This window comes from Sus scrofa, chromosome 17 (assembly GCF_054392235.1).
Source record: "Sus scrofa isolate SSC_HxYL_T2T_F1_AM1 chromosome 17, Sscrofa_HxYL_maternal_Yorkshire_Landrace_v2.0, whole genome shotgun sequence".
Classification (NCBI taxonomy): domain Eukaryota; kingdom Metazoa; phylum Chordata; class Mammalia; order Artiodactyla; family Suidae; genus Sus; species Sus scrofa.
This window is the reverse complement of record NC_139399.1, coordinates 43,775,543-43,803,462: the sequence shown is the minus strand read 5'-3', so window position 1 is coordinate 43,803,462 and position 27,920 is coordinate 43,775,543. Positions and strand designations below refer to the sequence as shown.

Genomic DNA, 27,920 nt, shown 5'->3' with positions numbered 1-27,920 from the left:
CACCGGTTACCGTGAGAGCCTGTCACTTACCTAAACAGTGCCTGACTCACAGGACTTTCAGCTGTGGAGAACCTGTGAGTTTTGACTCTGACACCTGGCCTTAAGAGCTTGACATCAGCCCAGGCACGGTGTGAGCTCAGAGGAGAAACAGCAGAATGGAAATTTTGCCATGTCCGTGGCTGTGGCTCACAATATGTGTAATCTTTAATGGTCTCTTAAGGAAGCAGAGGTTCTGATGTGTTTCTTGAAAGTTAAACAATAATCATCATGGACTAGAAATAGAATGTAGAGTGTCTAAATGACTAGAAAAAATAAAAGAGCCAAAGAAAATTTGATCAGCCCAGCAAGAGTAATTAAATAAAGGAATAAAAAAGAAGCAGCCAGAAAGAGATATAATAAATAGAAAACATAGGTAACCTAGCAGAAACAAGATCACACTCTAGAAAACCACAATACATGTAAATGGGTTAAATTCCACTACAAAGAGTCAGAAAGACTCAGATGAGGTATTTTTTATTTTTGTTTTTGTTTTTTATTTTTTCATTTTTGGCCGCACTGCAGCACATGGAGCTCCCAGGCCAGGGATCAGATCTGAGTCACACTCACGACCTAAGCTACAGCTGAGGCAATGCCGGATCCTTAATCTACTGTTTCAGGCTGAGGGTCGAACCTGTGACCCAGTGCTCCCAAGATGCCACCAATCCATTGCACCACAGTGGGAACTCCAGATGAGGTTTTTTTTTTTAATAGTAAAACCCATTTGGTATTTACAAAAGATTTTTTTTTTTTTTAATGACGAAAGAAGAAGATGAAAACACAAGAAAGAGAGGGCAGTGCTCTTCACGTCAAACAAGAGCAAAGTAAGCATGTTCAAGGCAAAAAGAAATAAGGCACAGGGAGGTACTTTATGTTTTTCAAAGGCACAGTTCCCAGTTAGATTTTGGAGCCTCTTGACTTTGGAGGTCTGCCCTTGGGGAGGTTGAGGCCTCTTGACCTCCAAGATCTGCTGTGGGGGAGAGGTTGAGGAGGGCAATAGGTCCTATGAACATAAAGAATACCTTGGGCTTCACTGTGAGAGGCAGCATCTTTCTTTCACAGCCCTCAGTATCTTCCCCATCATCGGTCTCTTAACCTTTATAATTTTTTGCTACTGTCTTGCTGTAGCCACTTCTCTAGAGCGGTATCTCCATACTTTGAGCATCAGTGTCTGCTTTCTGGAAATGCACATGAAGTGCTATTAAGGTGTGGATTCTGTGAACTGGTGAAAATGTGGGGTCTTCTGCCTTTGCTGCCTGGATTTTAGTCCCTTTTCTCCTCTCCCCACTGGGCTCACCCACCAAGGTATGCTGGGGCTACTTTCTCTGTTCCCAGCTCCTTCCCTTCTTTCCAACTCCTGGCCCTCCTGGTCCACTGCTATCTTCCTTTTCTGGTTCCATTTCTTGCCTCCCTCCTCTTAGACACCCCCCATAGGCCTCTGGCATCAGCCTGCCTCTTACTTTTATGTAGCCAAGCCTGGGGGCCCCAGCTTGCCTCCATGAGAACCCAAGAAAGGCCTGAAATGCCACTGGCCCCATTTTCAAGCTCTGAGAAGCTGTAGCACAAACCCTTCCCCATTTCAGTAAAATGCCTGGCACTGCAGAAGGTTTGTGCTGCAGCAAGAAAAACAAAAAGCCACTGAAATACTGACCTTGACCACAGCTGCTGTTTCGGTTTCTCCAGGCAAAGAATGATCCTTGGCACATTGCTGCTGTGAGAAGATGTGCAGGTGGGGTAGCTGCTCTCAGGTTCTGCTCTGTGCTCCTCAGACCCTCCCCCCACAACCCCAGGGCAGCTAACCCTCAGAAACAGCTTCTCAAGTGTTCATCTTTTTTGTTTATTTGTATTCATTTTTATTTTTAGCAATACAGTACATATTTAAAAATCGTATAGAAGACCAGCAGATCCTGCCCCAGCTCCCCACTTCAGTTTCTACCCTTCAGAGGCAGCCTCCTTTCTTTCTTATCATTTGGCTATCTCTTCTGGTATTTATCTCCTATTTCTAAATAACACGTGCTGACACTGCTAGTTCTTGATTTTTCAATTTGGGCTATTTTGGTTGTTGTTTAATTTCTTGCTGTAGGAGATAAGTGTTTACACTATTACACCCTCTCACAAACACATGTATTATTTCTCCATCTCTCAATATTATCTATACCTTCTTATTTAGATAAGTTATTATATTTATATTATTGTGACTGTAGAGGTTATTCATAGTTAAGCCAGTTAGCATCCTGTGAGTACATTTTCTTGCTTTTGATTCCCCAGAGTTAGCCATTGCTCCTTTTTTTTCAACCTTAGCCCTCTATCTTTTTGGCGGAGGGGCATTTTTGGCCACCCCGTGGCATATGGAGCTCCCTGGCCAGAGAGCAGATCAGAGCCCCAGTCACAACCTAAGCTGTAGCTGTGGCAATGCCAGCTCTCCAACCCACCATGCCGGGCCAGGAATCGAACCCATATCCCAGCAGCTTCCAAGACACCACCGATCCCATTGTGCCAAAGCCGGAGCTCCTGCCCTCTATCTTTTGATCTCACTTACGGTATATGTATTTTGTTATTTTTATTTTTATATGCTCAAATGTATTTTTTTTCTTTAATAGCTTCTGTATTTGAGTCTTAAAGAGGCTAACTCCACTCTGCGTTCATGTTCTCTTTTAGTATTTTCATGTTTTCATTTTTTAAAGAGTATTTTTGGAACAGTTTTAGACTTACAGAAAAACTGAGAAGATAGTACAGAATTCCCACGCTGTCCCCTGCGCGCAGAGTTCCCCCTGTTATTACTCTCTTACTTTAGTGTGATACATTTGTTACCATTTATGAACCAGTACTGATACATCATTGTTAACTAGATTTCCTTAGTTTTTACCTAATGTCCTTTCTCTGTTCTGCAGTCCTATCTCGGATACAGTATTAATTTACTTGTCACATCTCCTTAGGCTCTTCTTGGCTGTGACAGTTTCTCAGCCTCTCCTTGGCTCTGATGACCTTGGCAGTTTCAAAAGTCAAGTATTGTATAGAATTTTGGAATTTATCTGATGTTTTCCCCAATATAAAACCGGGGTTTGGGGTTATTAGGAGGAAGGCCACAGACACAGTGCCATTTTTACCACATCCTATGACGGGTATATACTGTCACGGTGATTCATGACTGTTGGTGTCGCCTTGGTCACACCTGGCTGAGACAGTATTTGTCAGGCCTCCTGATGGTCGAGTCCTTTTACCCGCACCCCCACTCTACGCTGTTCACTCGGGAAGGAAGTCGCGGTGCGCAGCCCACACCTGAGGAGCGGGGGTTATCTTCTCCCTCCCTGAGGGCCGAGTACCCACATACACTGTTTGGAATTCTTTTGCATAGGAGATTTGTCTCTCCTTCCTCATTTATAAATTTATTCACTCATTCAATCATTTATCTATATGGCTACTTATTTATTCTATACTTTGGGCTACAGTTCAGTCGTGCTTTATTCTGATGCTCAAACTCTTCCAGCTTTGGCCCCTGGGAACACTTTCATTTGGCTCCTGGGCTCTTTTGATATACCCTCATCGATGCGTTTTTGCAGGATGTTGTATCATTTTAGCATTCCTTTACTTTCTGGTACTGCAAGATGTGACAGGCTCATCTTTTTGTATTTTCTTCCCCAGTCCTAAAATCAGCCATATCTCCAAGGAGCTCTGATTTTTTTTTTTATTGTAGGATCATATTAAAAACCAAGATCTGTATACTAAGTGTGCTTATTGCTACTGGGATGTCCTTTCTTTTAGACCCTCTCAGCTGACAGAGCACAAAAAAAAAGAATCTACATTTTCATTTTTCCCATTTAATCTTTGATCCATTTGGAGCTTTTCCTGATACATTTTTAGATGAGATATGGCTCCCTTTGGGTCAACACCATTTATTTATTTATTTATTTATTTTTTGTCTTTTGCCATTTGTTGGGCCGCTCCCACGGCATATGGAGGTTCCCAGGCTAGGGGTCTAATCAGAGCTGTAGCCGCCAGCCTCGCCAGAGCCACAGCAACGTGGGATCCGAGCCGCGTCTGTGACCTACACCACAGCTCACGGCAACCCCAGATTCTTCACCCACTGAGCAAGGGCAGGGATCGAACCCGCAACCTCATGGTTCCTAGTCCGATTCGTTAACCACTGCGCCACGACGGGAACTCCTCAACATTATTTATTAAAGAATCTAGGAGTTCCCTTCGTGGCACAGTGGAAAGGAATCGGACTAGGAATCATGAGGTTTCGGGTTCGATCCCTGGCCTCGCTCAGTGGGTTAAGGATCTGGCATTGCCGTGAGCTGAAGTGTAGGTCGCAGACACAGCTTGGATCTGGCATTGCTGTGGCTGTGGCGTAGGCCAGCATCTATAGGTCTGATTTGACCCTTAGCCTGGGAACCTCCATAAATGCCTCGGGTGCGGCCCTAAAACAGCAAAACAAAAAAGAGTCTGTTTTCTTCCCATCGATTTGGGATGCCACCTTTATAATTTACCAAATTACTATCTGAAACAGAATCTACTTCTATTCAGTCCTTTGGTTTCTTTGTCTAGTCATGTAACAGCTCCACACTGTTTTAAGAGTAATATGTCTTAATATCTAATACGTCTCATAAACTACTACGTCTTACTATCCAGCAGGAGTTGTTCCCTTCCTTGTCATCCTTCTTTTTAAAAGTTTTCTTGGCTTGAAAAAAAGAGTTATTTGGAAAAAGAAAAATGTTTCCTGCCTAAAAAATTGTGTACACCCTTCTTGGTGAGGGAAAGACACTCTGGAGGCATCGTTGATCTGACCACATAAAATGCTAAGCTGAGGCCCTTTGACCACAGGCCTTTCTATCACCCCAAAACGGGGTGGATTGTGATCCAGGAGCATCATGATCTTGTGTTGGAATCTGAGGGCTGTGAACCTTGACAGCCCAGTGGCACCATCCTCCGAAGGACAGCAACAGGCAAACAGGGCCTTTCCGAACTTGAGAGGGGAAGTTTTCTGGGAAACCTCTTTTTCGAGAGGACAAAACCCCGCTGACAAACATCTTTGTTAGGGGCCATTATTTTCGTGAGGGATATACATCATTGAGAATCCTCAAGTGCTTTCAAGAAACTGGCTGCAGTTTCCAAATACTCCAAGAAAATGAGCATCATGGCTGTTTTGCCAGGGCAGCCTGGGTTCAGAGACGGCTGTATCTCCCTTCTTTCCTCCTGCTTCCCTGAAGCCCTGTGGGAAAGAAGCAGACAACAACCAACATCCTGTCTCGAAAGCTAGTTGCCTAATGGAGTTAGTAGATAGCCTGAACCTAAGCAGCCCATTGTCCCCCTCAGCTTCTAGAGCCTCAGTCCCCTTCCAGCCTGCTGAATCCACCCCCATGCGTGCAAGGATGCTGATGTGGCCTTTCAGCTTCATTATCTGGGGGGAAAATGCACGCAGTGCCCATAATTTACTGGTGCAGGCAGGAGAGCTGCCTGGCGCCTGGAGCAGAATCCTGCGTGTGAGGTTGGCCTTGAGACACGCTTTATCTGTGTCAAGAGAAAAGGCAGGAGCAAGGTCAGGAGCCCCTACCTGGGCCTCCATAAATGGGGGCGGCTCTGTCTTCACGGAGCTCTGACTGAGAACCCCCGCCCCCGCAGGCACCCTGCTCCCGGCTCTGTCACTTAGGACAGGAGAGACCCAACAGGAAAGAAGGCGTCTCTCCTGGCCGCGCCAGGAAGGAGCAGCTCACAATGTCCAGATGGTCCCTGAACCGCGGGCCGACCTTGTGACCCTGCCTCCAACTCTGAGTCCGGCCCCACTGAGACCCAGACAGGCCCCGTTGTCTTGTGGCCAAGTCCTGTTGTTATTGTTGTTGTTGTCAACAATGAAACTCCTACCTTCAGTTCTTGGAGGATCTCATCTGGTGCATTCTCCAGTCCTCCCTATTTTCGGTCACATTTTTTGGAGGGCGAGACCCCTGGTGGCTTTGTGGAACCTTCGGCTTAAGGCATCACACACAGTGCAGGCGACTCGGCTCCTGGCGGCCAGTCGTTTGTGGCTCGTGGTTTTTACACAGCTTCGTGCCCCCTCCCCGCCCTTGCCAGCGTGATGGCTCCTTCTCAGGTGGGGCCCAGACAGGTCCCGGCCCCCAGCAAAGAGCTGGTCCAGGAGACCTGACCCCACTCAGTGGGTGGGTGGGCAGGTGGGCGGGCCCGGGCTTTGTAACCAGACCTGGAAAATGCAGGAGGGTTTCAGACGCTTCAGCAGCTGATGTCTGGCGATCAATTAGAGATAATGGCTCTGGGTGGACTCTGTAGAAGCAGGGCCAAGATTTTTCCGGGTCTTGATTGTGTTTACCTCATTAACACCCCCTCCCTTTTTTCTTTTGAGGGCAGCACGGCACAGTGTCACACTGTGAGTTTGTGCCGGCTGCTTCGATTTGCTCAGAGGGTGACCTCATGGGGTGACCGGGTGTCGACCCCCACCAGGCTGGGAGCTCCCCCACCGCCACTCAGACAGAGAGGACAGAGTCCCATGGCTTCTGCTCACAGCCCTCCCACTACACAAACACCCTTGGCCTCCCTGCCACCCTGTGTTTGTATAGTTTTTTAAAAATCTCCTCCTTCACTCATTCAGAAATCATTTAAGTTCCTTCAATGTCCCAGACACTGTCCTGAGCACTTGCGGATACAACAGTGAGTGAAACAGACAAGGAGCCCACTCTCAGGGAGCTCATGGGCTGCAGAGAGGACGTCAGAAAGAAAAATAAAATACGCAAAAGGAAAAGGTTTGGGGCAGAGAATTAAAATGGACTCTGTTGATAGACCAAGCCTCTGGGTGAGAAGGCCTCTCTGAAAAGATGGCATCTGAGCCTAGACCCGAATGATAGGAAGTGGCCAGCCCTCTGGGGCAAAGGCTTTCTAGGTAGAGCAGACGGCAAGTGCAAAGGCCCTGGGGTGGGAACAGCAGAGGGGACTCGGAAAGGGGAGCCAGGGGGAGATGTGCTTGGGTTAAGCCTGAGCAGCCCGCAAAGGAATGCTCTCACCCACCTGTGTGAGGCGCAAAGCCTCCTAGAGCATCTTCCTCCACCAGGGGAGAGAGAGACTTAGCTGGAGGTGACAGTAAGTGGACATGAGCGCCCCAGACAGCCCAGCAACTCTGACTCTAGGTGTGGCTCTGCCCCGCACCAGCTGTCTAACTTTCACTTCTCCATGCTGCAGCTTCCCTGTTACTGCAACAGCAGGTTTGGGCCAGACTTCAGTGGTTTTCAAAGTTTGCTTTTTGACAGAGGAACCCCTTTCTTCAAGGAAACTCTTCTGGGGAGGAAGTCAGTATGTCAGGGGTCAGCAGCAGGCAGGCATGTCCCTGAGAAGCTGGGAGAGGGCCCCGGAGCTCTGCCCACCCACCCCTCCCCTGCCCCAGCCAGCCCCCCTGCACCTCGCAGCCTGGATAGCCCTGAGCTTTGGGCTGGTGCTAAAGACAGGTGGGGAGCAGGGCTTACCCCACCATGACCACAGGCAGCCTGGCCTCAGGGTGGCCACTCCAATCTCTTCTGCAGCTGCCTCCTCAGTAGACGGGAGGAAGAGAGTCCATGCCTCGCCAGCCTCACGGTCATTTTTAGGCCTTGGATGTTTGGAATGGCTGCTTCAAGAAAAATAGGATAGAAACAGAAGAACTTCTTTAACTGGAACACACCTGTATGTGCAGCTTTCCCTCTGCAGGGTCCTCCATGCACCACAGTGTCCAGAGCAGGTGCCCCCACACAGCTGCCCTCCTCTATCTGTTTAAGGACCCTCTAGAGAAAAGCCCACATGGGAGTAGAGGCCTTGCTGTCCAGTCCATCGGCAAACAGGAGCCCTGTGAAACAGCCAGGGATGCTTTTGATGGCAGGTCCAAAAACCCAGCTGACTGAATAGCAAAATGTGAAGGTTGTTTTACACCTGAAGACAGGAAGAATGGAGGAGCAGCTGTTGGGCCACAGTGGGTTGGTGTCTCTGTGATGCTGACCTTTTCCCCACACTTGCAGGTTGGCTGCTATTGCTCCACCCATCTTGTCCACATTCAAGGTGAGAGGAAAATGGGAAGGGTGTAAGCTTAGTACAAGGCAAAACCTTCCTGGAGAGTTGGCCAGTAGACTTCTGTTGACATCTTATTGGCCAGGATCACCTGGCCACCTGCAGCTGCAAGGCGGGGCTGGGAAAAAAAGAATTTTGTTTCCCACCCTCTGTTGAGAAACAGAAGAAAGAAATGTTGGGTTTGGGTATTAGGTAAGTTAGTCCACAGCATCGGCCGTGGCCTGGGTGCTATCAGCTGAGCTGGACCATGCCTTTGGGTGTGAAGTTGCCAAAGGCTTGGGAAAGGGGAAAAATAGTAAGGAAAGGAAATAGAGGGGGAGCAGGGAGGAAGGAGAAGAGAGGAGGGAGTGGCAAGGAGGAAAGCAGGAACGCGTGCCAGGACCCTCACGGACAACATGGGGAAACTGAGGCTCCGTGTCACAGAGTTCAGGTGATTCCCCTGAAGTCATAGAGTAAGTGTGAGGGAAGGCTGTGCTCTCTCCCACAGTAATGCTGTTAATTCCCAAGCAAAGAGCAGAGGAGAGAAGGAAAAGGAAAAAGCAAGGGAGAGGGCAACAGCTGGCCAAGGCCCCGAGTGGCCCCCGCCCCGGGCAGGTTCATGGGCGCAGGTCTGCATCAGCTCATCTCATCACCACAGTCTCTCGCCTGGGTCAGGCCCCCGGCACACAGCAGGGGCTCAGCAAATGTTTGTTGACTGGTGTCGGGTCATTAATTGCTTATTTCTCCCCTCGTCCTCATCCTCATCCTCAGGGCTAACAGTAACAAGATTTGGGCAGGTGTTCCACGCCAGGCACCAGTCCAGCCCCCTGCAGGCGTCCCTGCCTATAAGCCACACAGCAGCTTTTGGAAACAAGCTCCTGCTATTAAGACCCCATTTCAGAGATGAAAAAACTGAGGCTGGGGGAAGTTAGGTCACCTGCCTGAGGCCGCACCGAGGAAGGGCCTGAATTCGAGCAAGACGCAGCCCCAGTTCCCCGGCTCCCTTCTGCCCCGACCCCAGATGCTGAGCACCAACCTGTGATTCCGGCTACCAGAAAGACCTCTGGGCAGTAGCTCTGGTCCCCAAAGCCTTGGCTGCTACCCACCCCCACACATACCCTCACCTGTGGGCTCAGTCATGTTGGGGCTGAATTGGCAAGTGCCGCCTGCCCGGGTGTCCCAGCGTCTGGCAGCCCACAGAGGGGCTCTGCCTCTCCTCCAGCCAGACTCCCCAGGCTCCACCTCCCTCAGCGGCTGCATGGAGAAGCCTGGGGGTCTGGCCAGAGGCTGACTGCCCGGGAGCAGCCCTGGCCCATTCCCAGCTCCCAGCCCCCGGCAAACTTCCAGAGTGCCCCAGACTCGCTCTGGTGGGTTCCCCTCTCTGCTCTGCTGGCGGGCAGTGAGGCACAGCAGAGCAGAGCGCCCCAGCAAGGCCCACCGCACACTCTGGGGACCAGCGCAAGCTCGGCAGCTGTGGGCATGTCCCCTGGTCTCCGAGCTATTGGATGTGTCCTTTAATCTTTCTCCCAGAGCCCCAACTCTGCTTGCGCAGAATGGCAGTTAATGTCAACCTTGTTATTTGGCTGGTTCGATAAGGTAACATATACACCACCCAGCACGGTGCTCGGGCTGGTGTGGGCCACCGCAGTCGGTTGCACTGAACTCTAAGCTACTCAGCCGTGGTAACTGGTTTTAGTTCCCCCCAGCCCCGGCCCCTTTTTTGAACTTTTATGGGAGTATAATACGCATAGAGAAAAAGCACTATCGGAGTTCCCGTCGTGGCACAGTGGTTAACGAATCCGACTAGGAACCATGAGGTTGTGGGTTCGATCCCTGGCCTTGCTCAGTGGGTCAAGGATCTGGCGTTGCCGTGAGAGCAGCCCTAGAAAAGGCAAAAAGACAAAAAGAGAAAAAAAAAAAGAAAGAAAGAAAAAGCACTATCATTAAGTGGACAGTTCAGTAAATCTTCACAAACTGAACCCTCCCGCTGTGATGAATTCTCACATCAAGAAACAGGACATTGTCAGCACCCCCAAAGACCCTTTCTGGCCCCGTCTGGCCACTATCCTGACTTCTGATAGCACAGATTGCTTCGCCCTGTTCTAGAGCTTTATGTAACTAGAATCCTCCAGCCTGGGCTCTGTTGCCCACAAGCATGAGTGTGAGGCTCATTGTGCTGGGGCCTGCACCTTTATTCCTCCCAGTGACTGAGCCAGATTCCACAGCATAGAAGTCCCACAGCCACCCATTCCCCACTGATGGACATGTGGGTGGTTCCAGGCCGAGGCTACTGTGAATCGTGCTGCTGTGACCATTCCCATACCTGTTCCTCATCGGTGCTCATTCCTGTTGTCTGCACACCCGGGAGTGGTCATGCCGGCTCAGGGCTTGGCTTTTTGACTGAGCCTCTCCAGAGGTGCGGGAAAGAAGGACGAGAGGGGAGGCGGGTGCATGCCCTGGGGAGTTACAAAGTGTGGCCTATGTTTGGAGGGCCTGCTTAACTCAGAGCTCTCTGGCAGACCTCAGGGCGTGCTGGGCAGGGGGCAGGACGGGGTCCTGAGTGATGCAGTGGTGGGTCCCTACTGTGTGCAGGAAGCTGCCAGGGACCCTGAGCCTATCTCAGCCCCTGAGAGCTCACGGTGCACTTGGGGAAGTGAGATACAAGGGAGGAAATGGGAAGTAACACACGTGCATTAAGTGAACTAAGACTGATGGAGACCTGCCCCCAGAGCCAGGTGGGTGGGCTATGAGATTGATGCTCCAAGTTCAAAGATGCCTAGATGTGACAGGGGTGGAGGAGGATGTCTTTGCTGATGGGCCAAAGTATCTTTCTACCTAGTGAATCCTTCAGTGTGCCACTTAAATGTCATCTCTTCAGTGGAGCCCTCCAGGATCCACTATGTCCTTCTCATATACTAGGCACTTCCTTCTTAGCAGGTCACACAATTTTCAGGTATAAATATATTTGCTGTGACCAGAAACTTTGTGGTTATCCGCTTAATCTGCCTCTATTCTGCTGGCCTGCAGGCCCCGAGTGGGCAGACTTGTATCCATGTTGTTCATTCTTTTGTCACCTGTACTTTTCATGGTGCCTGGCATGTGGTAGGGCGTCCACACACAGATTTGGAGAAATTGGGTCTGGAAGTGCGTGCGTGATCAAAGGCATGGAGGGGGTCACACGGGTGACTGAGGGACAGAAGATGGTGAGTCTGTCTGAAGCAGAGTTCATAGTTTGAAACAGAAGGATCTAAGGCCAGACCAGAGAGCTCTGATTTGACTCTGCCAGCATTTGGGAGCTATTGCAGGTTCTGGAGTAGGAGAGGGATATGAACAGAGATTAACTGATGACATTTTAAAGCAGCACATTTCTGAAAAGGCAATTGATGAAACTGTAATTTTCAGAGTTCCCGTCATGGCGCAGTGGTTAACGAATCCGACTAGGAACCGTGAGGTTTCGGGTTCAATCCCTGGCCGGGTTAGGGATCCGGCGTTTCTGTGAGCTGTGGTGGGTTAAAGATCCGGCGTTTCTGTGAGCTGTGGTGCAGGTCGCAGACGTGGCTCAGATCTGGCGTGGCTGTGGCTGTGATGTAGGCCGGCGGCTACGGCTCTGATTAGACCCCTAGCCTGGGACCTCCACATGCCGCGGGAGCAGCCCTAGAAAAGGCAAAAAGACAAAAAAATAAAAAAAAAAAAAGAAAAAAAGAAAGGGACTGTAATTTTCACCTTTTGCGGTGGTTGTTAGGAAAGGATATTTCAACAAGCCAGACTCTCTTAGTTACAGGCATCATGGGAAATTTATCTAAATTGAGGGGGAATGAGGAAACAGTATTGGACAGTTTCTCCTAGATTTTAGCAAAGGTGTCAAACTGACTCTGAGGTTGCAACCAGCTGTGCAAAACCCAGCAAATGTGAGGAATAAATGGATAAGCAGCGTTACTACCCAACCACAGATCAGGTATTTTGAACCCAGGTATGTGTGAAGCCCTGGAGCTTCTGTACTTGGTCCTCTTCCTGCCATGATGTCCTTCCCACTTTCCACCTGTCACATTCCCCCCACCTTCTTTGGTTCAGAGTAGATGTCACCTCTTCCAGGAACCAAGCCCCCCAACAGCCTCTCCATCTGAAACACCCTCCCCCCTTTGCCCTAGAGCCCTCCCTGCTGTGGCAAAGGGTTTGTCTTTATTACGCTGGGGGCAAGGACAGTTCATGGGGGGTAGAGGTGAGTGCTGGCCCTACCAGATATTAAAATATGTTCTAGGAGTTCCCATTATGGCTCAGTGAGTTGAGAATCCAACAGTGTCTGTGAAGATGCAACTCAGTGGGTTAAAGATCCAGCGTTGCCATGGGCTGTGGTGTAGGTCGCAGATGAAGCTCGGATCCTGCGTTGCTGTGGCTGTGGTGTAGGCTGACAGCTGCAGTTCTGATTTTACTCGTAGCCTGGGAATGTCCAATAAGCCTCAGGTGTGGCTATAAAAAGATAAAATAGGAGTTCCCATTATGGCGCAGTGGTTAACGAATCTGACTAGGAACCATGAGGTTGCGGGTTTGATCCCTGGCCTCACTCAGTGGGTTGGGGATCCGGCGTTGCCATGTGCTGTGGTGTAGGTCACAGACATGGCTCGGATCTGGTGTGGCTGTGGCTCTGGCGTAGGCCGGTGGCTACAGCTCTGATTAGACCCCTATCCTGGGAACCTCCATATGCTGCAGGAGCGGCCCAAGAAAAGGAAAAAAGACAAAAAAAAAAAAAAAAAAAAAAAGAAAGAAAAGAAAAAATAAAATATATTCTAGAACTATGCTATCAGAACAGGGATAAACAGATCAATAGAATAAACCATTCTAAAAATAATGGGAGGAGTTCTTTTGTGGGGCAGTGGGTTAAGGATCTGGCTTCGTCACTGCAGTAGCTCAGGTTGCTGCTATGGCCTGGGTTCGGTCCCTGGCCCAGGAGCTTCCACATGCCCTGAGCACAGCAAAAAAAAAAAAAAAAAAAAAAAAAAAAAAAAAGAAAAGAAAAAAGTGTGTTATAAAGATGGCACTTCCAATCAGTGGATAAAGATGAGTTATTTAAAAGATGGTATTGAGACAGTTTGGGTACCCATTAAGAAACAAAATAAGCTAGATCTTTGCCTCACTTCTTATATGGAAATAAACTACAAACAGAATAAATACTTAACTAATGAAACTACAAATGCTCTAGAAGAAAATATGGGTGAATCACTTTTAATCTTAGAGTGGAAATAAATAAAAAACCTTTGTTTTGACCTGAAATTCTAAATCCCTAAAGAAAAAAAATTAATGGAATGATATAAAAATAGAAACTTTTGGAGTTCCCGTCGTGGCGCGTGGTTAACGAATCCAACTAGGGGAGTTCCCGACATGGGTTGGTGGTTAACGAATCCGACTAGGAACCATGAGGTTGCAGGTTCGATCCCTGGCCTTGCTCAGTGGGTTAAGGATCCAGTGTATCCATGAGCTGTGGTGTAGGTCGCAGACGCTGCTCGGATCCCGCGGCTCTGGCGTAGGCCAGTGGCTACGGCTCCGATTCGACCCCTAGCCTGGGAACCTCCATACGCCGCGGGAAGCGGCCCTAGAAAAGGCAAAAAGACAAAAAAAAGTAAACTTTTCATGTGTCAAAAAATCCCATCATAAACAAAATAAAAAGACAACAAAAGGAGTTCCCATTGTGGCTCAGCGGTAATGAACCTGACTAGTATCAATGAGGATGTGGATTCAATCCCTGGCCTTGCTCAGTGGGTTAAGGATCTGGCGTTGCTGTGACTGTGGTGTAGGCTGGCAGCTGCAGCTATAGTTCCACCCCTAGCCTGGGAACCTCTATATGCCCCAGGTGTAACCCTAAAAAGCAACAACAACAACAACAAACAACAAAAGGGAAACATATTTGCTAAATAAATGACAAAAGATTAATTTCCTTCCTTTCTAAAGGATTCTTACAAAAAGAAAAAAAAAGAAAAAAAAAAAAAAAAAAAAAAAGACCTCCAACCCCAGTAGAGAAAAGAGCAAAGAATATGAATAGGTTGCTTTAAAAAAAAAGAATTACAAGTGGCCAATGAACACGTGGTACGCATAAATATACATTCACATTCCCACTGAAGAGGCAAAGGAAGAGACCCCACTTATCACTTCTCAGATTGGCAAAGATAACATCGGTCACTAATAGGAAGCGCTGACAGGTATGTAGTGAAATGAAGCCTGCCCAGATGCTGCTGGGGGCGGAAGAAACTGCTGCAGTGTTTGTCGAGAGGGTTCTGACCAGCACTGAAAATGTAGCATCCTGACGATGAAGATAAAAGCTACTCTTTACCGAGTACTCCCTCTGGGGAAAGAGCAAGCTGAATTTTATGACCTAACCTCCGAAGTCACACACCTTTCCTTTCCACACAGCCCTGTTCATCATGCCTGGGGACCGGACTGGTATCCCAGGAGGGGAGGGTCATCCGGGGAGAGCTGGGAGGCTGGAAATTTTGGGGTCAAATACTACATTAAACACACTGCCTTATTACCCACTCTGTAGATGAGGAAACTGAGGCTTAGAAAGGTTAAGTGTGAGGCCCAAGGCCACTTGTTCAATGTCAGAGCCAGACCTAGAACCAGTCCCACTTGGCTAGACTCTTACTATTCAACCTCCTCAGTGGTCTCCCCCGCGCCATTTCTGCTTCCGTACAGTCTCATCTCCTCTGCTCTAGAAACACATTTAGATTGCACGGCTTCCTCGCTCTTAGAATAAAATCCACACACCTCATGTCTTGGGACCCATGCCCTGTGGCCAGGCTGAGCTCAGCTCAGTGCTGCACTGCTGAGTGTGTTCTATGGGAAAGACCTTCCCAGCTAACATGTGGCCTCTTCTCCCCAACTCTTCACCCACCTCAGGGCCTTTACACCAGTTGCTTCCACTCCCAGTAAGACTGTGCCCCTAAGTCTTCACCCAGCTGTCAGCTTCTGCCATCCCAGGGGAGCACTCATTTGAGTTTACTCCTCAGAGGGGCCTTCCCTGACCACCCAGTCTAGAGCCCACCTTGTCGCCGCCCTCAACCCCTGCCTCCTTCTACCCCTCATGCCAGCCCCCCACCCCACCCCATCCTCTGGGTCTCCACCCCACCTCCACCTCGCTTCTTGTTTCTGGGATCCAACCAAGATTCAAACTTTGCATTTGGTTGTTATTTCTCTTTGGTCTCATGATTGAGAACAAACCAATGACAATGAATCTTTTGAAGAGTCCAGGACACTTATGGAGAGTCTTTCAGTATTTCATGTCTGGTTGTCTCTTTATGATCAGATCCAGGTTCAGCATTTGAGAACATGACATGGGGAAGACACAACCCAGGCAATGCTATGTTCCCTCATTGCCTCCCTTCAGGAGGTGAGCACAGCGTGTCTGATGGCCCTGCTTTGGGGGCTGCTGAATTTGATCACTTGGTTGGGGGGCATCTCCCAGTCTCTCCCTTGTGCAGGTACATGTTCCTTTTATAGTTAATAAGCAATTTGTAGGGATAATTTTTTTTAATGCTCTGGGATGCTTGAACAGCATCCGTTCTGGTCATGCTAAGATCCTGTTACTCCTAATCAAAATCTTCTGGTTCCCACGGCTGGGTCCCCTCTCATGGAGCAGGCTCATTTCATATGGGAATCCGCCTGGAGGGGGTTGCTGCTTTAGAAACTCCATAGAGCAAACGCCCTGCCAATTTTGCCATTTACAAAGGCACCCACTGTTTGCAGAAGCCTAGAGGGGGCATGAAGGCAGTACTGCCCCCTTAAGCAGATGGGAGCAGCCTTTCTCAGTCGTGGTCTCCCACCAGACTGGGGCTGAAAAAAAGAGACACGTCATTGGGAGAATTAGTGGTCAAGAAACTAGGTCATGCCATTCCTTCTTGGGACCCATGCTGTGGCCACTCCGAGAGACAAAGATGCAGAAAGCAACCTATACAAGGATACTTGAGGAGTGGCAGCTCCTGCAGGAATTAAGGAACCGGGAGATTTCTGCAAGCTTCAGCACACATGAAAACTCACCTAATTTGCAGTGCTGCTAAACAGCCAGGCTTCTCCAGGGCTCCCAACTGTTTCCTGTGGGTTGAGTGGGGCTGGGGCCGTTTTATCTCAGGGATGAAGATAAGTTCACATTTCATGCCTAGGGAAAATCACTGCTCTGCCCTCCTGGGCGGTACTGGCTCTCTTATTAGTCAAAGAGGTGAGTTATCTGGGTTCAATTCCACCTTTGAACGTCAGTTGGATCTGGCTTTACATTTCAAGCCCAGATGTCCACCACCGCTGCGAAATAGTGGCTCAGGCCAGGAGAAGTCAGAGGTCTCTAGAAATGGGGTGGGAAGAGATGGGAAATCCTGGGCCCGAATTATCTCTTTTTAAGAGTGAATAAAGACAGTTTCCTCGTTGGAAACACCCACATTTCCCTGTATGAACTGAAGAGCCGTGGCCACTAATTAATTCTAAAAATCATTATTGTGCACTAGCGTGTGTGGACATTCAGGCAATGAAGACTCCAAACTGTCCTCTTCCACAGAGGAAGAGAAGCAGGTTTCTCACAGAGAAAAGTGAAAACACATTTGATTTCAGGGATAAAAGGTGTTATGAGTAACATGCTTAGACCCTCTTTTATAAAGAAAGTGTGAGTTTTATATTGACAGTAAAATCTTTAGCCTGTGCAGAAGGAAGCCTGTGTGCTATTAATTTGATATGTTGTCATCTTTTTATTTTTCTAATGGGTTAATACTGAGAGCCCTGAACCTGTGGTGGTGTATTTCCAATTCGTACCTGTAGAGGGAGCCTTGTTTACCTCGGATTGTTCACAATGCAAAGCTTTCAGTAGAAAGAAAAAGGCTTTTTACAGAAAAAAGTTAGAGGGTTAAAGGCAGTCTGTTTCAAAATTGCAAACAATCGCGGTGTCTGTCTCGTTCTCTCTTCTTTGCTGGTTCCACTGTGAATGAGTTGTAGCGTAAAGTCAGTAGAAATTGCCCTTCCTCTTTGAATGCGACTAGAGGAACCAGGAGGTGGATCGTCGCTGGTTTGTTTTGTTTTGTGTTTTGGCCATTTCCTCACAGAATTCCACAAGGGCAGCTCCCCTCTCCCTTAAAGTACAAGATTTTTCTGAAGGCAGATCTGTTGTAACGGAGGGTGTGGATTGGGGGGGGGGGATCTGCCCCTGACCCATCTTCTCTGTCGGGGTCTAATTTTGCTGTTTGGGGACGCGCGCGTTATGTTTCAGGCTAAGTCTGAGGTTGCTCAGAGGTCCAGGATCCCCCATCCCTTACCCCGCGGCGCCCGCTGCGGTCTTCCCCTGCACCCCAGGTGGACGATGTCGGTCTGCGCCGAGCACCCTGTCTCTAATCCGCGTAGGTCTTCCCTCTACTGTGATGCCGTGTCTGCGGACACTGCGCGCCCAGGTCTGGGATGGAACAGCATTCTTGATATTATCCTATTACTTTACAACTGTAGCCTGCACGCCTTAAGGAGCCCACACGGTGTGGTCCAGAGGAGCACAATGACCCGCGGGAGGCGGGGGCAGGGAGCCGGGAGCAGGTCGGCTGCGGGCGCTAGAGATCGTGGAAATGTTCGGGTCGGACAGGTGAGCGCAGCCGGACTCTTAGGCGCCCGCGGGTGGGAAGGAGGAGAGCAGGGGAGGGTGTAAACTAAGTGGTGGCAAAGAGACAAAGGAAGAGTGAAGAGGCGAGATGGTGCGGAATAGAGGGAGGGGGAGGGGAGGGGGCAGCGGGTGGGGCAGCGCGCCGAGGAGCCCGAGCTTGAACTTGATCAAGCAAGGGGGGGGCCTGGAGGGGGGGTGGCACAGAGCCTACCACGTGCCTGTCCTTCCCAGACCATGGTCTCGCTCTGACCGCCGGGGGCCCCAAGCCCTCTGGCCCAGCAGCCCCGCCCAGCGAAGACCCGCGTCCCCGAGAACCCGGAGACGTGCGGGGGGTTGAGGGCTACCCAAAGGCCCCAGGGCGCCGAGAGTTCCTAATGGTGCCTGAGTCACTTTCTTTGGGCCAAGACTTTCCTCTCCTGGCCTGGAAGCGGAGAGCTGGACAGGCATACCCCCACCCCCTAAACCCGGACTCGAAGACTGCGGCCTCTGGGAGTGAGGGGCAGGCACAGACCCAACCGCCTTCTTTCCCGGGCTCAGCCCCCGGCCAGAATCTTCCTCCTAGCGTTTCCCCCTTAAGAGCGCTCTCCCTCCGGAGCGCACGGCAGCGCGTCCAGCGCGCCCTCATCCCTCCCTCCCCTACCTGGCCCAGCACCCGCTCCTTCCTCCTCCTCTCCCCAACCCCTCCCCCCGCTTCTCCCTCCTTTCTCCTCTCTCCGGGTGCCTCCTTTCCCTCTCTCCCCCTCCCCCCGTGCCCACTCCTCCCTCTCGCCCGCCCCTCCACCTCCTCCTCCCGCTGCTCCTCCTACTCCCCCAGCGTGCGGCCCTCCCTGCACTCCCCTCCCCCCGGCCCCCGCCCCGTGCCGGGTCCCGCCCCCCTCCCCCCGCCTCCCCGTGCCCGGTGCCCCCCTCCCCCTTCCTCCCTCCCGGCCGCGGCGCCGCCGCCGCCGCCGCTGCTCGCCTGGGCCCTCCCCCTGGCCACCCCCGCCCCCGGGCCGGGCAGTGACGCGCCGCGGCGGTGCCAGCCCCTCTCCCCGGGCGGCCGCGGCGGCAGCAGCAGCAGCAGCAGCTGGAGCCGTGGGGCTGTCACTGCCGCCCGCCCCGCTCACTCGCCGAGCCCGACCGCCGGTCTCCGCCTTGCCTCCCGCCCAGGTACGGAGTCCGGCCCGGATCCCCGCGATCGGGCCGTTTCCGGGCCCTCGGTCGCCGCCCCCCTCCTCCTGCCACTGCCGCCGGCCGTTGAGCTGCGGTTAGGGGGGCGGGAGGCTGGGGGGTTCCGGGGAGGGGGGCGCTGGGGGAGCTTCCTGCGCCGGGGCTGAGGAGGGGGGCGCGCGGAAGCGGCTGCGCCCTGGGCGGAGTGGGCTGGGGCGGGGGGCGGGCGAGTGCGACCGAGTGAGGTGGGGGCGGTGAAGCCTGCACTCTGGGGGCCTCGGGGTGCCCGAGAGGTGTGCCTGACCCCGCGTGCTGGGGGCCGCCGGGTGCACCCCACTCCCGGGCCGTGCGCGACGCGGGTTCTGGGGGGCGGTGATTGTGTGCGCCGCGCCGCGGTATTGTGCGGCGGCCACAAGGTTTGCAGCGGGCTCGGCACCGCGTCCCGGGGAGGAAGGCGTTCGCAGGCGGCGGTAGGGGCCGGGCTCGGTTGCGGCCGCCGCGGGAAGGGAAGTGGACTGTTTGGAGATGTGAGGACGGGAAGCGTTGAGTGGCAGGGAGGGGCTCCCTGCCTCGGCGCGGGGAGTTGAGAGGAGGTTTGCAGAGTTGAGCCCACTTCGGCCGGCCCCCGTCCCTCCTCGGAGCTGACCAGGTGCCCCTGTCAGGTGTACCATAGGAGCGGAAGCTGGGGGCTTCGGCGGCCCAGGCGAAGGGGCTTCCTTACTGCCAGGGGCACATGGGGCGGGGGCCGCTGGCCGGAGCGAGGGCGCGCGCACGGGTTAAGTTGGATTTACACCTCCGTCCGCCGCTCTCCGCTTCTCCACCTAGTCCTCCAAGGCCGGACACTTTTGGGGCAGCGGGGTGGGGGAGTGCAATTCACGTTTTTATTCCAGCCGCTTGGGTTCAGAAGTGACTCCCCCCCCCGCCCCACTCCCACTTGGAGCTGCGTTGCCCGAGTCCAATCGCCCTTACCCGGCTGCGCTTCCTGGGGGAAGTTCTCATTAAGCCTAGCTAATTAGCATTATTCCTGGAGAAAGGTTAAGGTTAGACCGTCCTTTTCCTTATCGGGAGGCCCACCCCCTCCTCCCCATTCCCTTCTTCCTCCCTCCTCCCCAAGAGCACAAAAGCACGGAAAGAAAGTGTGAAGAGGCGCAGATCAATGGAGAAGCCACAAACCCATTAATTCAAATGGAACCTTTTTTACCCCCTCTAAAACATTGATTTTTCTTTCTGTCTGCTCTGAGGGGAGATTAATAACCTCCTGATTTCACCTGAAATGGTGTTTGGACTCTGTGATTTCCTCCTCTTTCTGAGAAGGATTGTGGCTTGAAATAGATTCTCCCTTGAGATAAAGCCCTACTTATCCCAGAATCAGCTGGAAACCCCAGCCTGGGCCCCCGTCCTCCCAGGTGGGGGGGGTGTGGGGCGCTCACAACTCCTCCAGAGAGAGTCATGACCTGTGGCCCTGTCTTGCCTTGCTCCCTGCTTGGCAGCTGTGGGTTGTTCTGGGGGAAGGGGGGAAGCCCACTCAGGGCCCAGCCCCCAGTGGTAGTTTAGCCCCCAGGTAGTAAATTACCCCGTCATTGGAAAACCATTAGTGCCTAAATATGTCCTTGAATATCATCAAGCTCCTGCGTGACCCCAGCTCCAGGTGGGCTTGTTTTGTGGAGCTGGGCTTGGAGACAGCACCTCCTCCCATACCCACTGGCTGAGGAGCAAGACGCCATTCAGCACCTTCCTGAGGAACAGCAGGAGCAGAGCACCCAGGGCCTTCCTCCCAGTTGAGAAGACTGATTTGGGAGAATGGATGTGGCCCCTGGCACCTCAGGGCCACGTGGAGCTGAACTGCTCAAGAACTTTTTGCTCTTGTCTGGGTCCTTTTCTTGGAAGGAGACTCCTGCAGAGGATGGGTGCAGGGTGGTTTCTCTCTAGCCCTCTTTTTGGCTGGGAGAACCCTGCCTGCTGAAGCTCATCTCTCCAGCCTCCCTTTTCAAGACACCCCTGTTAACGGCAGGGCCTGGGGTATCAATGAGGCCCTCGTGGTGAGGAGTGCTGGGAAAACAGCCAGTTGCCTTTGCTGGGGAAACAAAAGCCCGTTTTACACTCAATTCACTAGTAGGAAGGTGTTGAAAATGCTCACCCCAGCATCCAGGCACCCATGACAGCAGAGACAACAGAGCATCTCCGTGTAGATGCGAACATGTTTCTGACAGACCGTGTGTAGTGTGTGTGTGTGTGTATGTGTGTGTGAGAGAGAGAGAGAGAATACCTAAAATGTGGTAGGTGACTGGCTATGTCAGCCCTCCCCACTTCACATTTCCCAGAAGAGCCTGTGCTTGTGTGGCTAGGAAGCAGAGGAGGTGTGCTGGCAGAAGGAGTGGAATTGTGCTAGAGTGTCCCCAGGAGGCTGGCCTCCTCCCCCGGTGGCCAGGTGGGCTTGGGATGTAGCATGAAGCAGCAGCCTTGGGACCCCACAGCTCCCAGGAGCTGTGGCTCAGACCACCCTAAGATTTCATTTGTGCTGTTCCTTCCCAATGGGGATTTGAACCCTCATTGCTTTAGATCCTGGGGGGTTTTCTCTTCATTAATAAGCCGTCTGATGAACTGAAGTGGTTAAGTTGGGGTCAAATGTGGTTCAGTACCTTCTTGGCATGCTCAGAAGGTTGTGTGTGTAATGCTTGCTGACATGGAGACAAGGGGGGGAGATTGCCTCGCACTGAAGAATTTCCAGGGCCTAGAAGGGGCCTGCAGGTGTTCTAGAAGGAGGTACTCACTTTCTCCATCTTGGTGCCCGCCTGCTTGGGGTAGAGCCGGTGCTGGGGGAACTGCCTTGAGCCTGGTGGTCCTTTCAACAGGATCTTCAGCCTTTCATCAAAGAGACCCCCCAGGGGCTGGACAGGGAAGAGGTCTGTTCCCAGAAACGGCCCAGGCACATGCCCGCCTCCCACCCCTCCTCTGAAACACATACCCGAGGCTCCCGGTCAGGGCTTACGGTTTGCAACTGCACCATTCCCAGCAAATCCTCCTCCTTTGCTCCCTCAAAGCAAGTGGTAGAGATAGAATTACAGCTCTGAGGAAGGAACTGGAAAATGTTGTGTGAGGCACACCCCAGGATCCCTATCCTGGAGGATGCAAATGGCTCAACTTCAGAGGTACCAGGAACCCAGTTCCCAAGAAATTGACCCCAGTTGTAAAATAATCAGGTTACTGATAGCACCTGCCCCTAGTTACAGCCATGGATACAGGCGCGTTTCCACCATTTCCCTCTGGTCTCCCATTTTCTCCTCCTCCTGGGCTGGGCAGCAGTTGGTGCTAGTTTGCCTGCAGAGGAGGTAGGGCCTCAGAACCTGGGTGGAGAGAAACTGAACCTGCCCGTGAATTTTGGACTGCAGATAAGAGCAGGGAGGGTTTGGTCGTCTCCTCTCCTTCTGCTCAGAGTTAGGGCTCCCAGATTAGGGCGTGTCCCAGGGCCTGTCTGGGTGCCATACGCCCGCCCCCCATCCCTTGGCTGGCTCTTGAGTTCCCTCCCCAGAAGGGCAGTTGGCTCAGTCGCCCTGCGAGTGGCTCAGGCCCTTTGGTGCTGAATAAATGATGGACTTTTATCAACAGGTGGGCAAGGCTGCAGCCTGCAGGGTGTCCGAGGGCAGAGGTAAGAGGAGTCAGGGGGAATGACTAGCCAGTCACATGAGGTCTGGGTAGGGGGGTGGCCTGGAAGTAAGGGATTATATACACTCTTATTTTCTAAAGGAAATTTCATTAAAGTTTGTTTACAGAAAGAGAAATTAGGAGTTCCCCTCGTGGCACAGTGGTTAACGAATCCGACTAGGAACCATGAGGTTGCAGGTTTGATCCCTGGCCTTGCTCAGTGGGTTGAGGATCTGGTGTTGCCGTGAGCTGTGGGGTAGGTTGCACACGTGGCTCGGATCCCGAGTTGCTGTGGCTCTGGTGTAGGCCGGTGGCTACGGCTCCGATTAGACCCCTAGCCTGGGAACGCGGGAAGCGGCAAATAAATAAATAAATAAATAAAGGTGTCCCTTCTTAAAAAAAAAAAAGGAAAGAAAGAGAAATTAGCAGAGTGAATTCCTGTGAGGTTCCAGAAGGGAAAAGCAAGAAGTGCCCAACTTGTGACCTCTGGGCTAGCAGGGGGAGCACCTGGGGTCCATTCACAGGGCTGGGGTTCCTGTCGTGGCTCAGTGGAAATGAATCTGACTAGGAATCATGGGGCTGTGGGTTCAATGCCTGGGCTCACTCAGTGGGTTAAGGATCCGGCGTTGCCATGAGCTGTGGTGTAGGTCGCAGATGCTGCTCAGATCTGGCATTGCTGTGGCTGTGGTGTAGGCCAGCAGCTGTAGCTCCGATTAGACCCCTAGCTTGGGAACCTCCATATGCTGCAAGTGTGGCCTTAAAAAAAAAAAAAAAAAAAAAAAAAAAATTCTCAGGGCTGAGGCCCAGCCTCATAACCTGGGCCAGCACCTCCTGCAGGTCCCTTAGGCCTCCCCTGCTTTTCGTTGATGGACTCAGAACCGTGTGTACTGGTAATTGCCTGTGTGATTGGCTTGCTCCCGGGGCCTGGGCTCGGTGTGAGTGGGCGAGGCTACAGTCTGCCCTCCACAGCGGGGGGCTCTGCTTTGGCAGGTAGATGGCCAGAGGGGTCTGGGAAGCCTTCTCTCCCAGATCAGCCCTGAAAGTAAGGGTGTGGGAGCTAATTTTGATTGGAATTTATATTGAGGGGGGGTTGAAGTTAGGTTAATTGCTTCAATTTCTCACTTAAAAAAATTGATGTATGACTAGGTGTCAAAAGCTTAGCTAGAACCATCATCCAAAAGCAAGGATTCACGTGGCCCCTTGCCGGGGGCCGTGGGAACACTGGCTGGGGAGAGCTTGACAGTCAGTAGATACCTGAGGAGGGGCTTTCCCAGCCCCCACTCTCTCAGCGCTTACAAGTGGGTCAGAATTTTTCGCTCTCTCTTCCCCTGAATGACAGGGAGGGAGAGAGCCCTGCCGCAGTCATGGCGCCCCAACACAGCACTGGCACAGGGTAGATCGCCGTAAATGCAAGTGCCTGTTGACTCACTGAAGAGAGTGAACGAGGCGTGAGTGTAAACGTACTTCCGTCTCCCATGGGTTCCCATTAGGTGTCATCCTGAGACACTTTGTTGTTGAGGAATCTGGTTCTTTCGATTGGGGGGAGGAAGGGTTGTGAGGTGGCCCCTCGGTGTGATGGGCTGGTCTGTGATGTGGGCTCTGGGCACAGGCTGCCTGGGTTCAGATCCCAGCTCAGCCACTAGCTGTGGTGCCCTTGGGCAACTGAGGCAGGTCCCCGAGGGGCAGGTGTCAGGTATGCAGGTAGATCTGTCATGGGTGCCTGCTTGTTCTGTGGGGCCATTGCAAAGAAGTCTCCTAAAACCCTTGCCTCATAGCCCCTCGTGAGGGTGCTGAGTACTCCCCATTATCGAGTGCTTGCAATCCAGTGTGAAATTTAGCCCTCCTCCTCTGCGTGGTTTGACCCATCAGGGCAGGGAGGGGTGGAGAGGGGCCATTCCGGTGGACAGTTTCCTGACCTGAGCCAGAGAAACCCTAGGCTCTGTGCAGGGGCGCCTGGCAGCTGCAGGTGGGGGACCCTGCATGGCAGCACACCACCACCCGCCTGCCAGCCAGGGTCCAGGTTTCATCCAGTGTCCATTCAGGAACTGTGTAATGGGCCCAGGTCCTTGATTGTCAAACTGATGCCACATCGTCATTAAATACCAACATCATGCCAGGCAATTCAGCCCATCTGATAGGTCTCGGTGGCCTTGTCCAGGGGACACACAGCCTGGTCCTGGCTCTTAGAAGGACTTAAGGATTTCTGGGGAAAGACAGGGCAGAGAGCCACCTTGCTGACCGGCTACCACGGAGGCGTCTGTGCCTGCCCAAGTGCCAGGGCTGGTGGGACGGGCAGGCAGACAGTGTAAGGAGGGGAGATGTGGAGAATGAGCCAGAGCTGGGGGAGAAGTGGAAGAACAGCCCTTAGAAGTCTGGGCCGGGGGACGCCGCAGCGGCATGGGGTGTTGTTCCAGGTGAAGGACAACTTGGGCAAGGGCTTGGGGGTGGGAAGGCCGTGTGTCTGGGCCTTCAGGATCCCACACCTCTGGCTCTGCCACTTGTTGGCTGATAACCTTGAGCAAGTGCCTCCTCCCCTTGGAGCCTCAGCTTCCTCATCTGTAGGATGGGGTGAAAACTGCACTAGGTGGTGGGCTTGTGGTAAGGGGAAAATGAGACCCTCCAAGGAAAGCACTTGACCCCCAATAAATCTTGACTTCGGTTGTTACTGTTTTAAACTTTGGCCAAGTAGGTTTAGACCATGGGAGCGTTCAGTGCTGCACTTAGCCGTTCTGACCTTTTCCTGCTCTTCCGTGAGAACTTTTGTGCTTAGTGGAACATTCCTTTCTCTGAGCTGCCCAAGGTCATGTGCCCCTTAGGAGGGGACACCCCTGTAGGCACTCCCCACATGGGACCTCCACCCCCTCCAACAACCTTCCTCACCTCCAGCAGGCCTCTGCTCAAATGTCCCCTGATCAGTTGTGCCCCCCCCCCCCGCCCCCAGGCCACCCTGGCAAACACAGTCCTGTGGGTCCCTCCCCGCTTCTTCTGCTGTATTTTGCTTTGTAGCCCTCATTCCCCCCTACCTTATGCCTTTTCCTGCTGATTGTCCATCTCCTGCCCTGGACAGGGAGTGCCAGGAAGGCCAGGACTTATCCGCAGCCGAATTTTTTCCAGCACCTAGAAAGGTGTTCGGCACATAGTAGGTGTTCAGTACGTACTGGTTGAATGAGTAGATGGAGCACTTTGAATAGGTGGTGCTTCTGGATGTTAGAATACTTGGTCCTTTAAGCCTTGAGTGTTTCGAGAATACCCAAGAGCCAGGAGAGAGCCTTTCTGCTCTAGCGGGGACTTCAGGTCATACCCTGAGCACAGTGACCCTGGGCAGCTGGGAAGGAGCCAGGTGCCCATGCGAGGATGCCCCTGTTCCTGACTCCCACGGCCTGGCTGGCCCTACCCTCCAAGGGTCCTTCTCGCCCACCTGCCCGCCGCCCTTCACTCTTGGGTCCTGTCCTGTTGGCATAGGGGAGTCGTATTGCTCTTTGTGCAGAGTGAGCCTTTTGATGTATGTCTGTCCCTCCAGGTATGAAGACAGTCTTCTGAGTGAGTGTGATGAGCGTGCTTTCACCCAGGGAAGGCTGTGCGTGCGTGTGCTGTGCTCATGTGTAAGGAGCTGGGCAGCCTGTGGGAGGGAGGCCGAGTGCCCGCCTGTGGGGGGAGGGGCACGAGAGCACACGTGGTCTTTGTGTCCGTGTTCCCACTCCCCCCACCGCCACCGCCACCACCACCACCACCACCACCAGGCCCTGGGTGTACTGCCTGGGACCCCTGAGCAGCACAGAGCTGGCGTCTTGGCCCAGCTCGCATCCTCCTGATTCAGCCGCAGAGGGTACACACTCGTGCTGCACAGAAGCTGTAAATTCCAGGAAACTCCCTGCCAGCCCGGCTGTTGGGGGAGGGAGTGGAGGATAATCCACGCTGGTTCCCTAGCACTTGGAGAGCAGATGTGTCTGCCTCGGACAGCAGCCGAAGAAAGTTCAAACCAAAGTGTGTTTGCTCGCTGTAAAAGAGACCTCTGTGAGGGCCCCTGGAGGGAGGCTTTTGGGGGGGTAGTGCTCTGCCAGAGGTCCTTCCTGGGGGCCCACAGAGACCATTGTATCTTGCTGGACGGGGGGAGGGGAGGGGGCAAAGCCAGAGCTCCGGGGTGTGGGAGCTGCTGGGTCATCTTTCTCGCGATTTACAGCCAGCTCCCAAACACAGTCGCTTGCGGCTCCTGAAGGAGGCTGGGCCAGAAAGGAGGTGGGGTCCCTTCCCACTGGAGGGCTGGGTTGAAGGGGCCCCGCCCCGGGGGTTCCCGGATGACTGGCCAAGGGCTCACTGAAGCCAGAGAGGGAAGAGGAGGCAGGCGTGATCCTCTCCGGCAGGCCCTCCGGCTGTTTGGAAGGCCCTGGCGGCCCCCCAGGCCCTTGAGCCGAACCCCTTTGCGGTCTGATCCGAACCCTCGCCTACCCCGCCCCCTTCCTTCTCTATACTTCTGGGGCTGGCCTTTTCAGCTCTGGAAGCCGCCCAAGAGCATATCTTTGAAGCACAGCAAAGGTTAGGAAGGAGGAAGACAGAAATGTCCTCTGGGCCGGGGGAGTGGGAGAAAGGAATTCCATGCATGCTCCACGGGAGTCGGGGAAGCGGGCGTGGTGGGGGCCATCAGCCTGGCCTCAGCGGTGCCAGCATGCCCTGCTACCCATTTCTGCCCGCCTGGCCCTGCGTGGTGTGAGCCCTCATCCCCGGGCTGTGGGCAGGGAGCAGGGAGCAGTGGCCCTTGTTTACAGCGCTTGTTTCAACCTTGGCTCACAAGGGTAAGAGCCAGGCCCTGCTAGCCGCCCTACAGGATGCGAGACCTCATCTTCAATTGTCTTCAATTACAGAAAGCAACGGCCTTCAGCCTGGGCTTCCGACAGGAACCAGAGCCCCAGCCACTTCCATGGGGGGGGGGTGGGGGAGGAGACAGGGGGAGCAACCCAGCCCCCACTGCAAGGTTTGGGGCTCCCTGCGGCCTCTGGGGTACTTCTAAGTACCCACAGGCCGTGAGGTGTGCCCACAGTGCTGCCCAGGGGCTGCGCAGAGCCCGTCCCTATTGAACGCCTGCCTTCTTTGTCCCTGATCAGGATGAAACTTCTGTGAGCAGTGAAGATTTTGATATGAACGACTCCACATGGATGTCAGCTGACCCACACCTGGCCTCCAGCCTGAGTCCCAGCCAGGACGAGAGGATGCGGAGCCCGCAGAACCTCCACAGCCAAGAGGACGGTGAGTGTCCTTTCGTGGCCGTTGGAGGAGGGGCCGTGCCCGCTGCCTGCAAGGGCCTAGGAATCCTGGGTGGTGGAATCTGGGCTGGAGCCTGCGGGGGTGGCCCTGGCCCAGGCTGACAGCTGCGCCCAGGGTTCTCAGCTTCTCCACGGCCCCCGCTGCTCCAACCCTTACCTAGTTCCAGGAGGAGCACTTATTCCTCCTCGAAGGTGAATGGATA

General features: G+C 52.9%; 1 protein-coding gene and 1 long non-coding RNA gene across 11 annotated transcripts in view; both read left to right on the top strand.

Moving 5' to 3' along the window:
* NOL4L (nucleolar protein 4 like) overlaps positions 1 to 27,920 on the top strand; it is a 130,765-nt gene that overhangs the window by 73,688 nt on the left and 29,157 nt on the right. For 4 of the 10 annotated variants that reach the window (XM_085003538.1, XM_021077429.2, XM_085003537.1 and 1 more), the window contains exon 5: positions 27,559 to 27,700. In XM_085003538.1, coding sequence (XP_084859664.1) covers positions 27,559 to 27,700 — 142 coding nt within the window. Of the gene's footprint in view, positions 1 to 17,010; positions 17,090 to 17,191; positions 17,651 to 18,688; positions 18,818 to 26,764; positions 27,250 to 27,558; positions 27,701 to 27,920 lie in introns of those variants that run through there. The other 6 variants (XM_085003539.1, XM_085003540.1, XM_021077430.2 and 3 more) reach the window with 6 other exon arrangements.
* Positions 2,530 to 6,787, top strand: LOC146395257 (uncharacterized). Its single transcript, XR_014832164.1, has 2 exons — positions 2,530 to 3,968; positions 4,424 to 6,787. It is a non-coding gene; the product is annotated as an uncharacterized LOC146395257 (long non-coding RNA).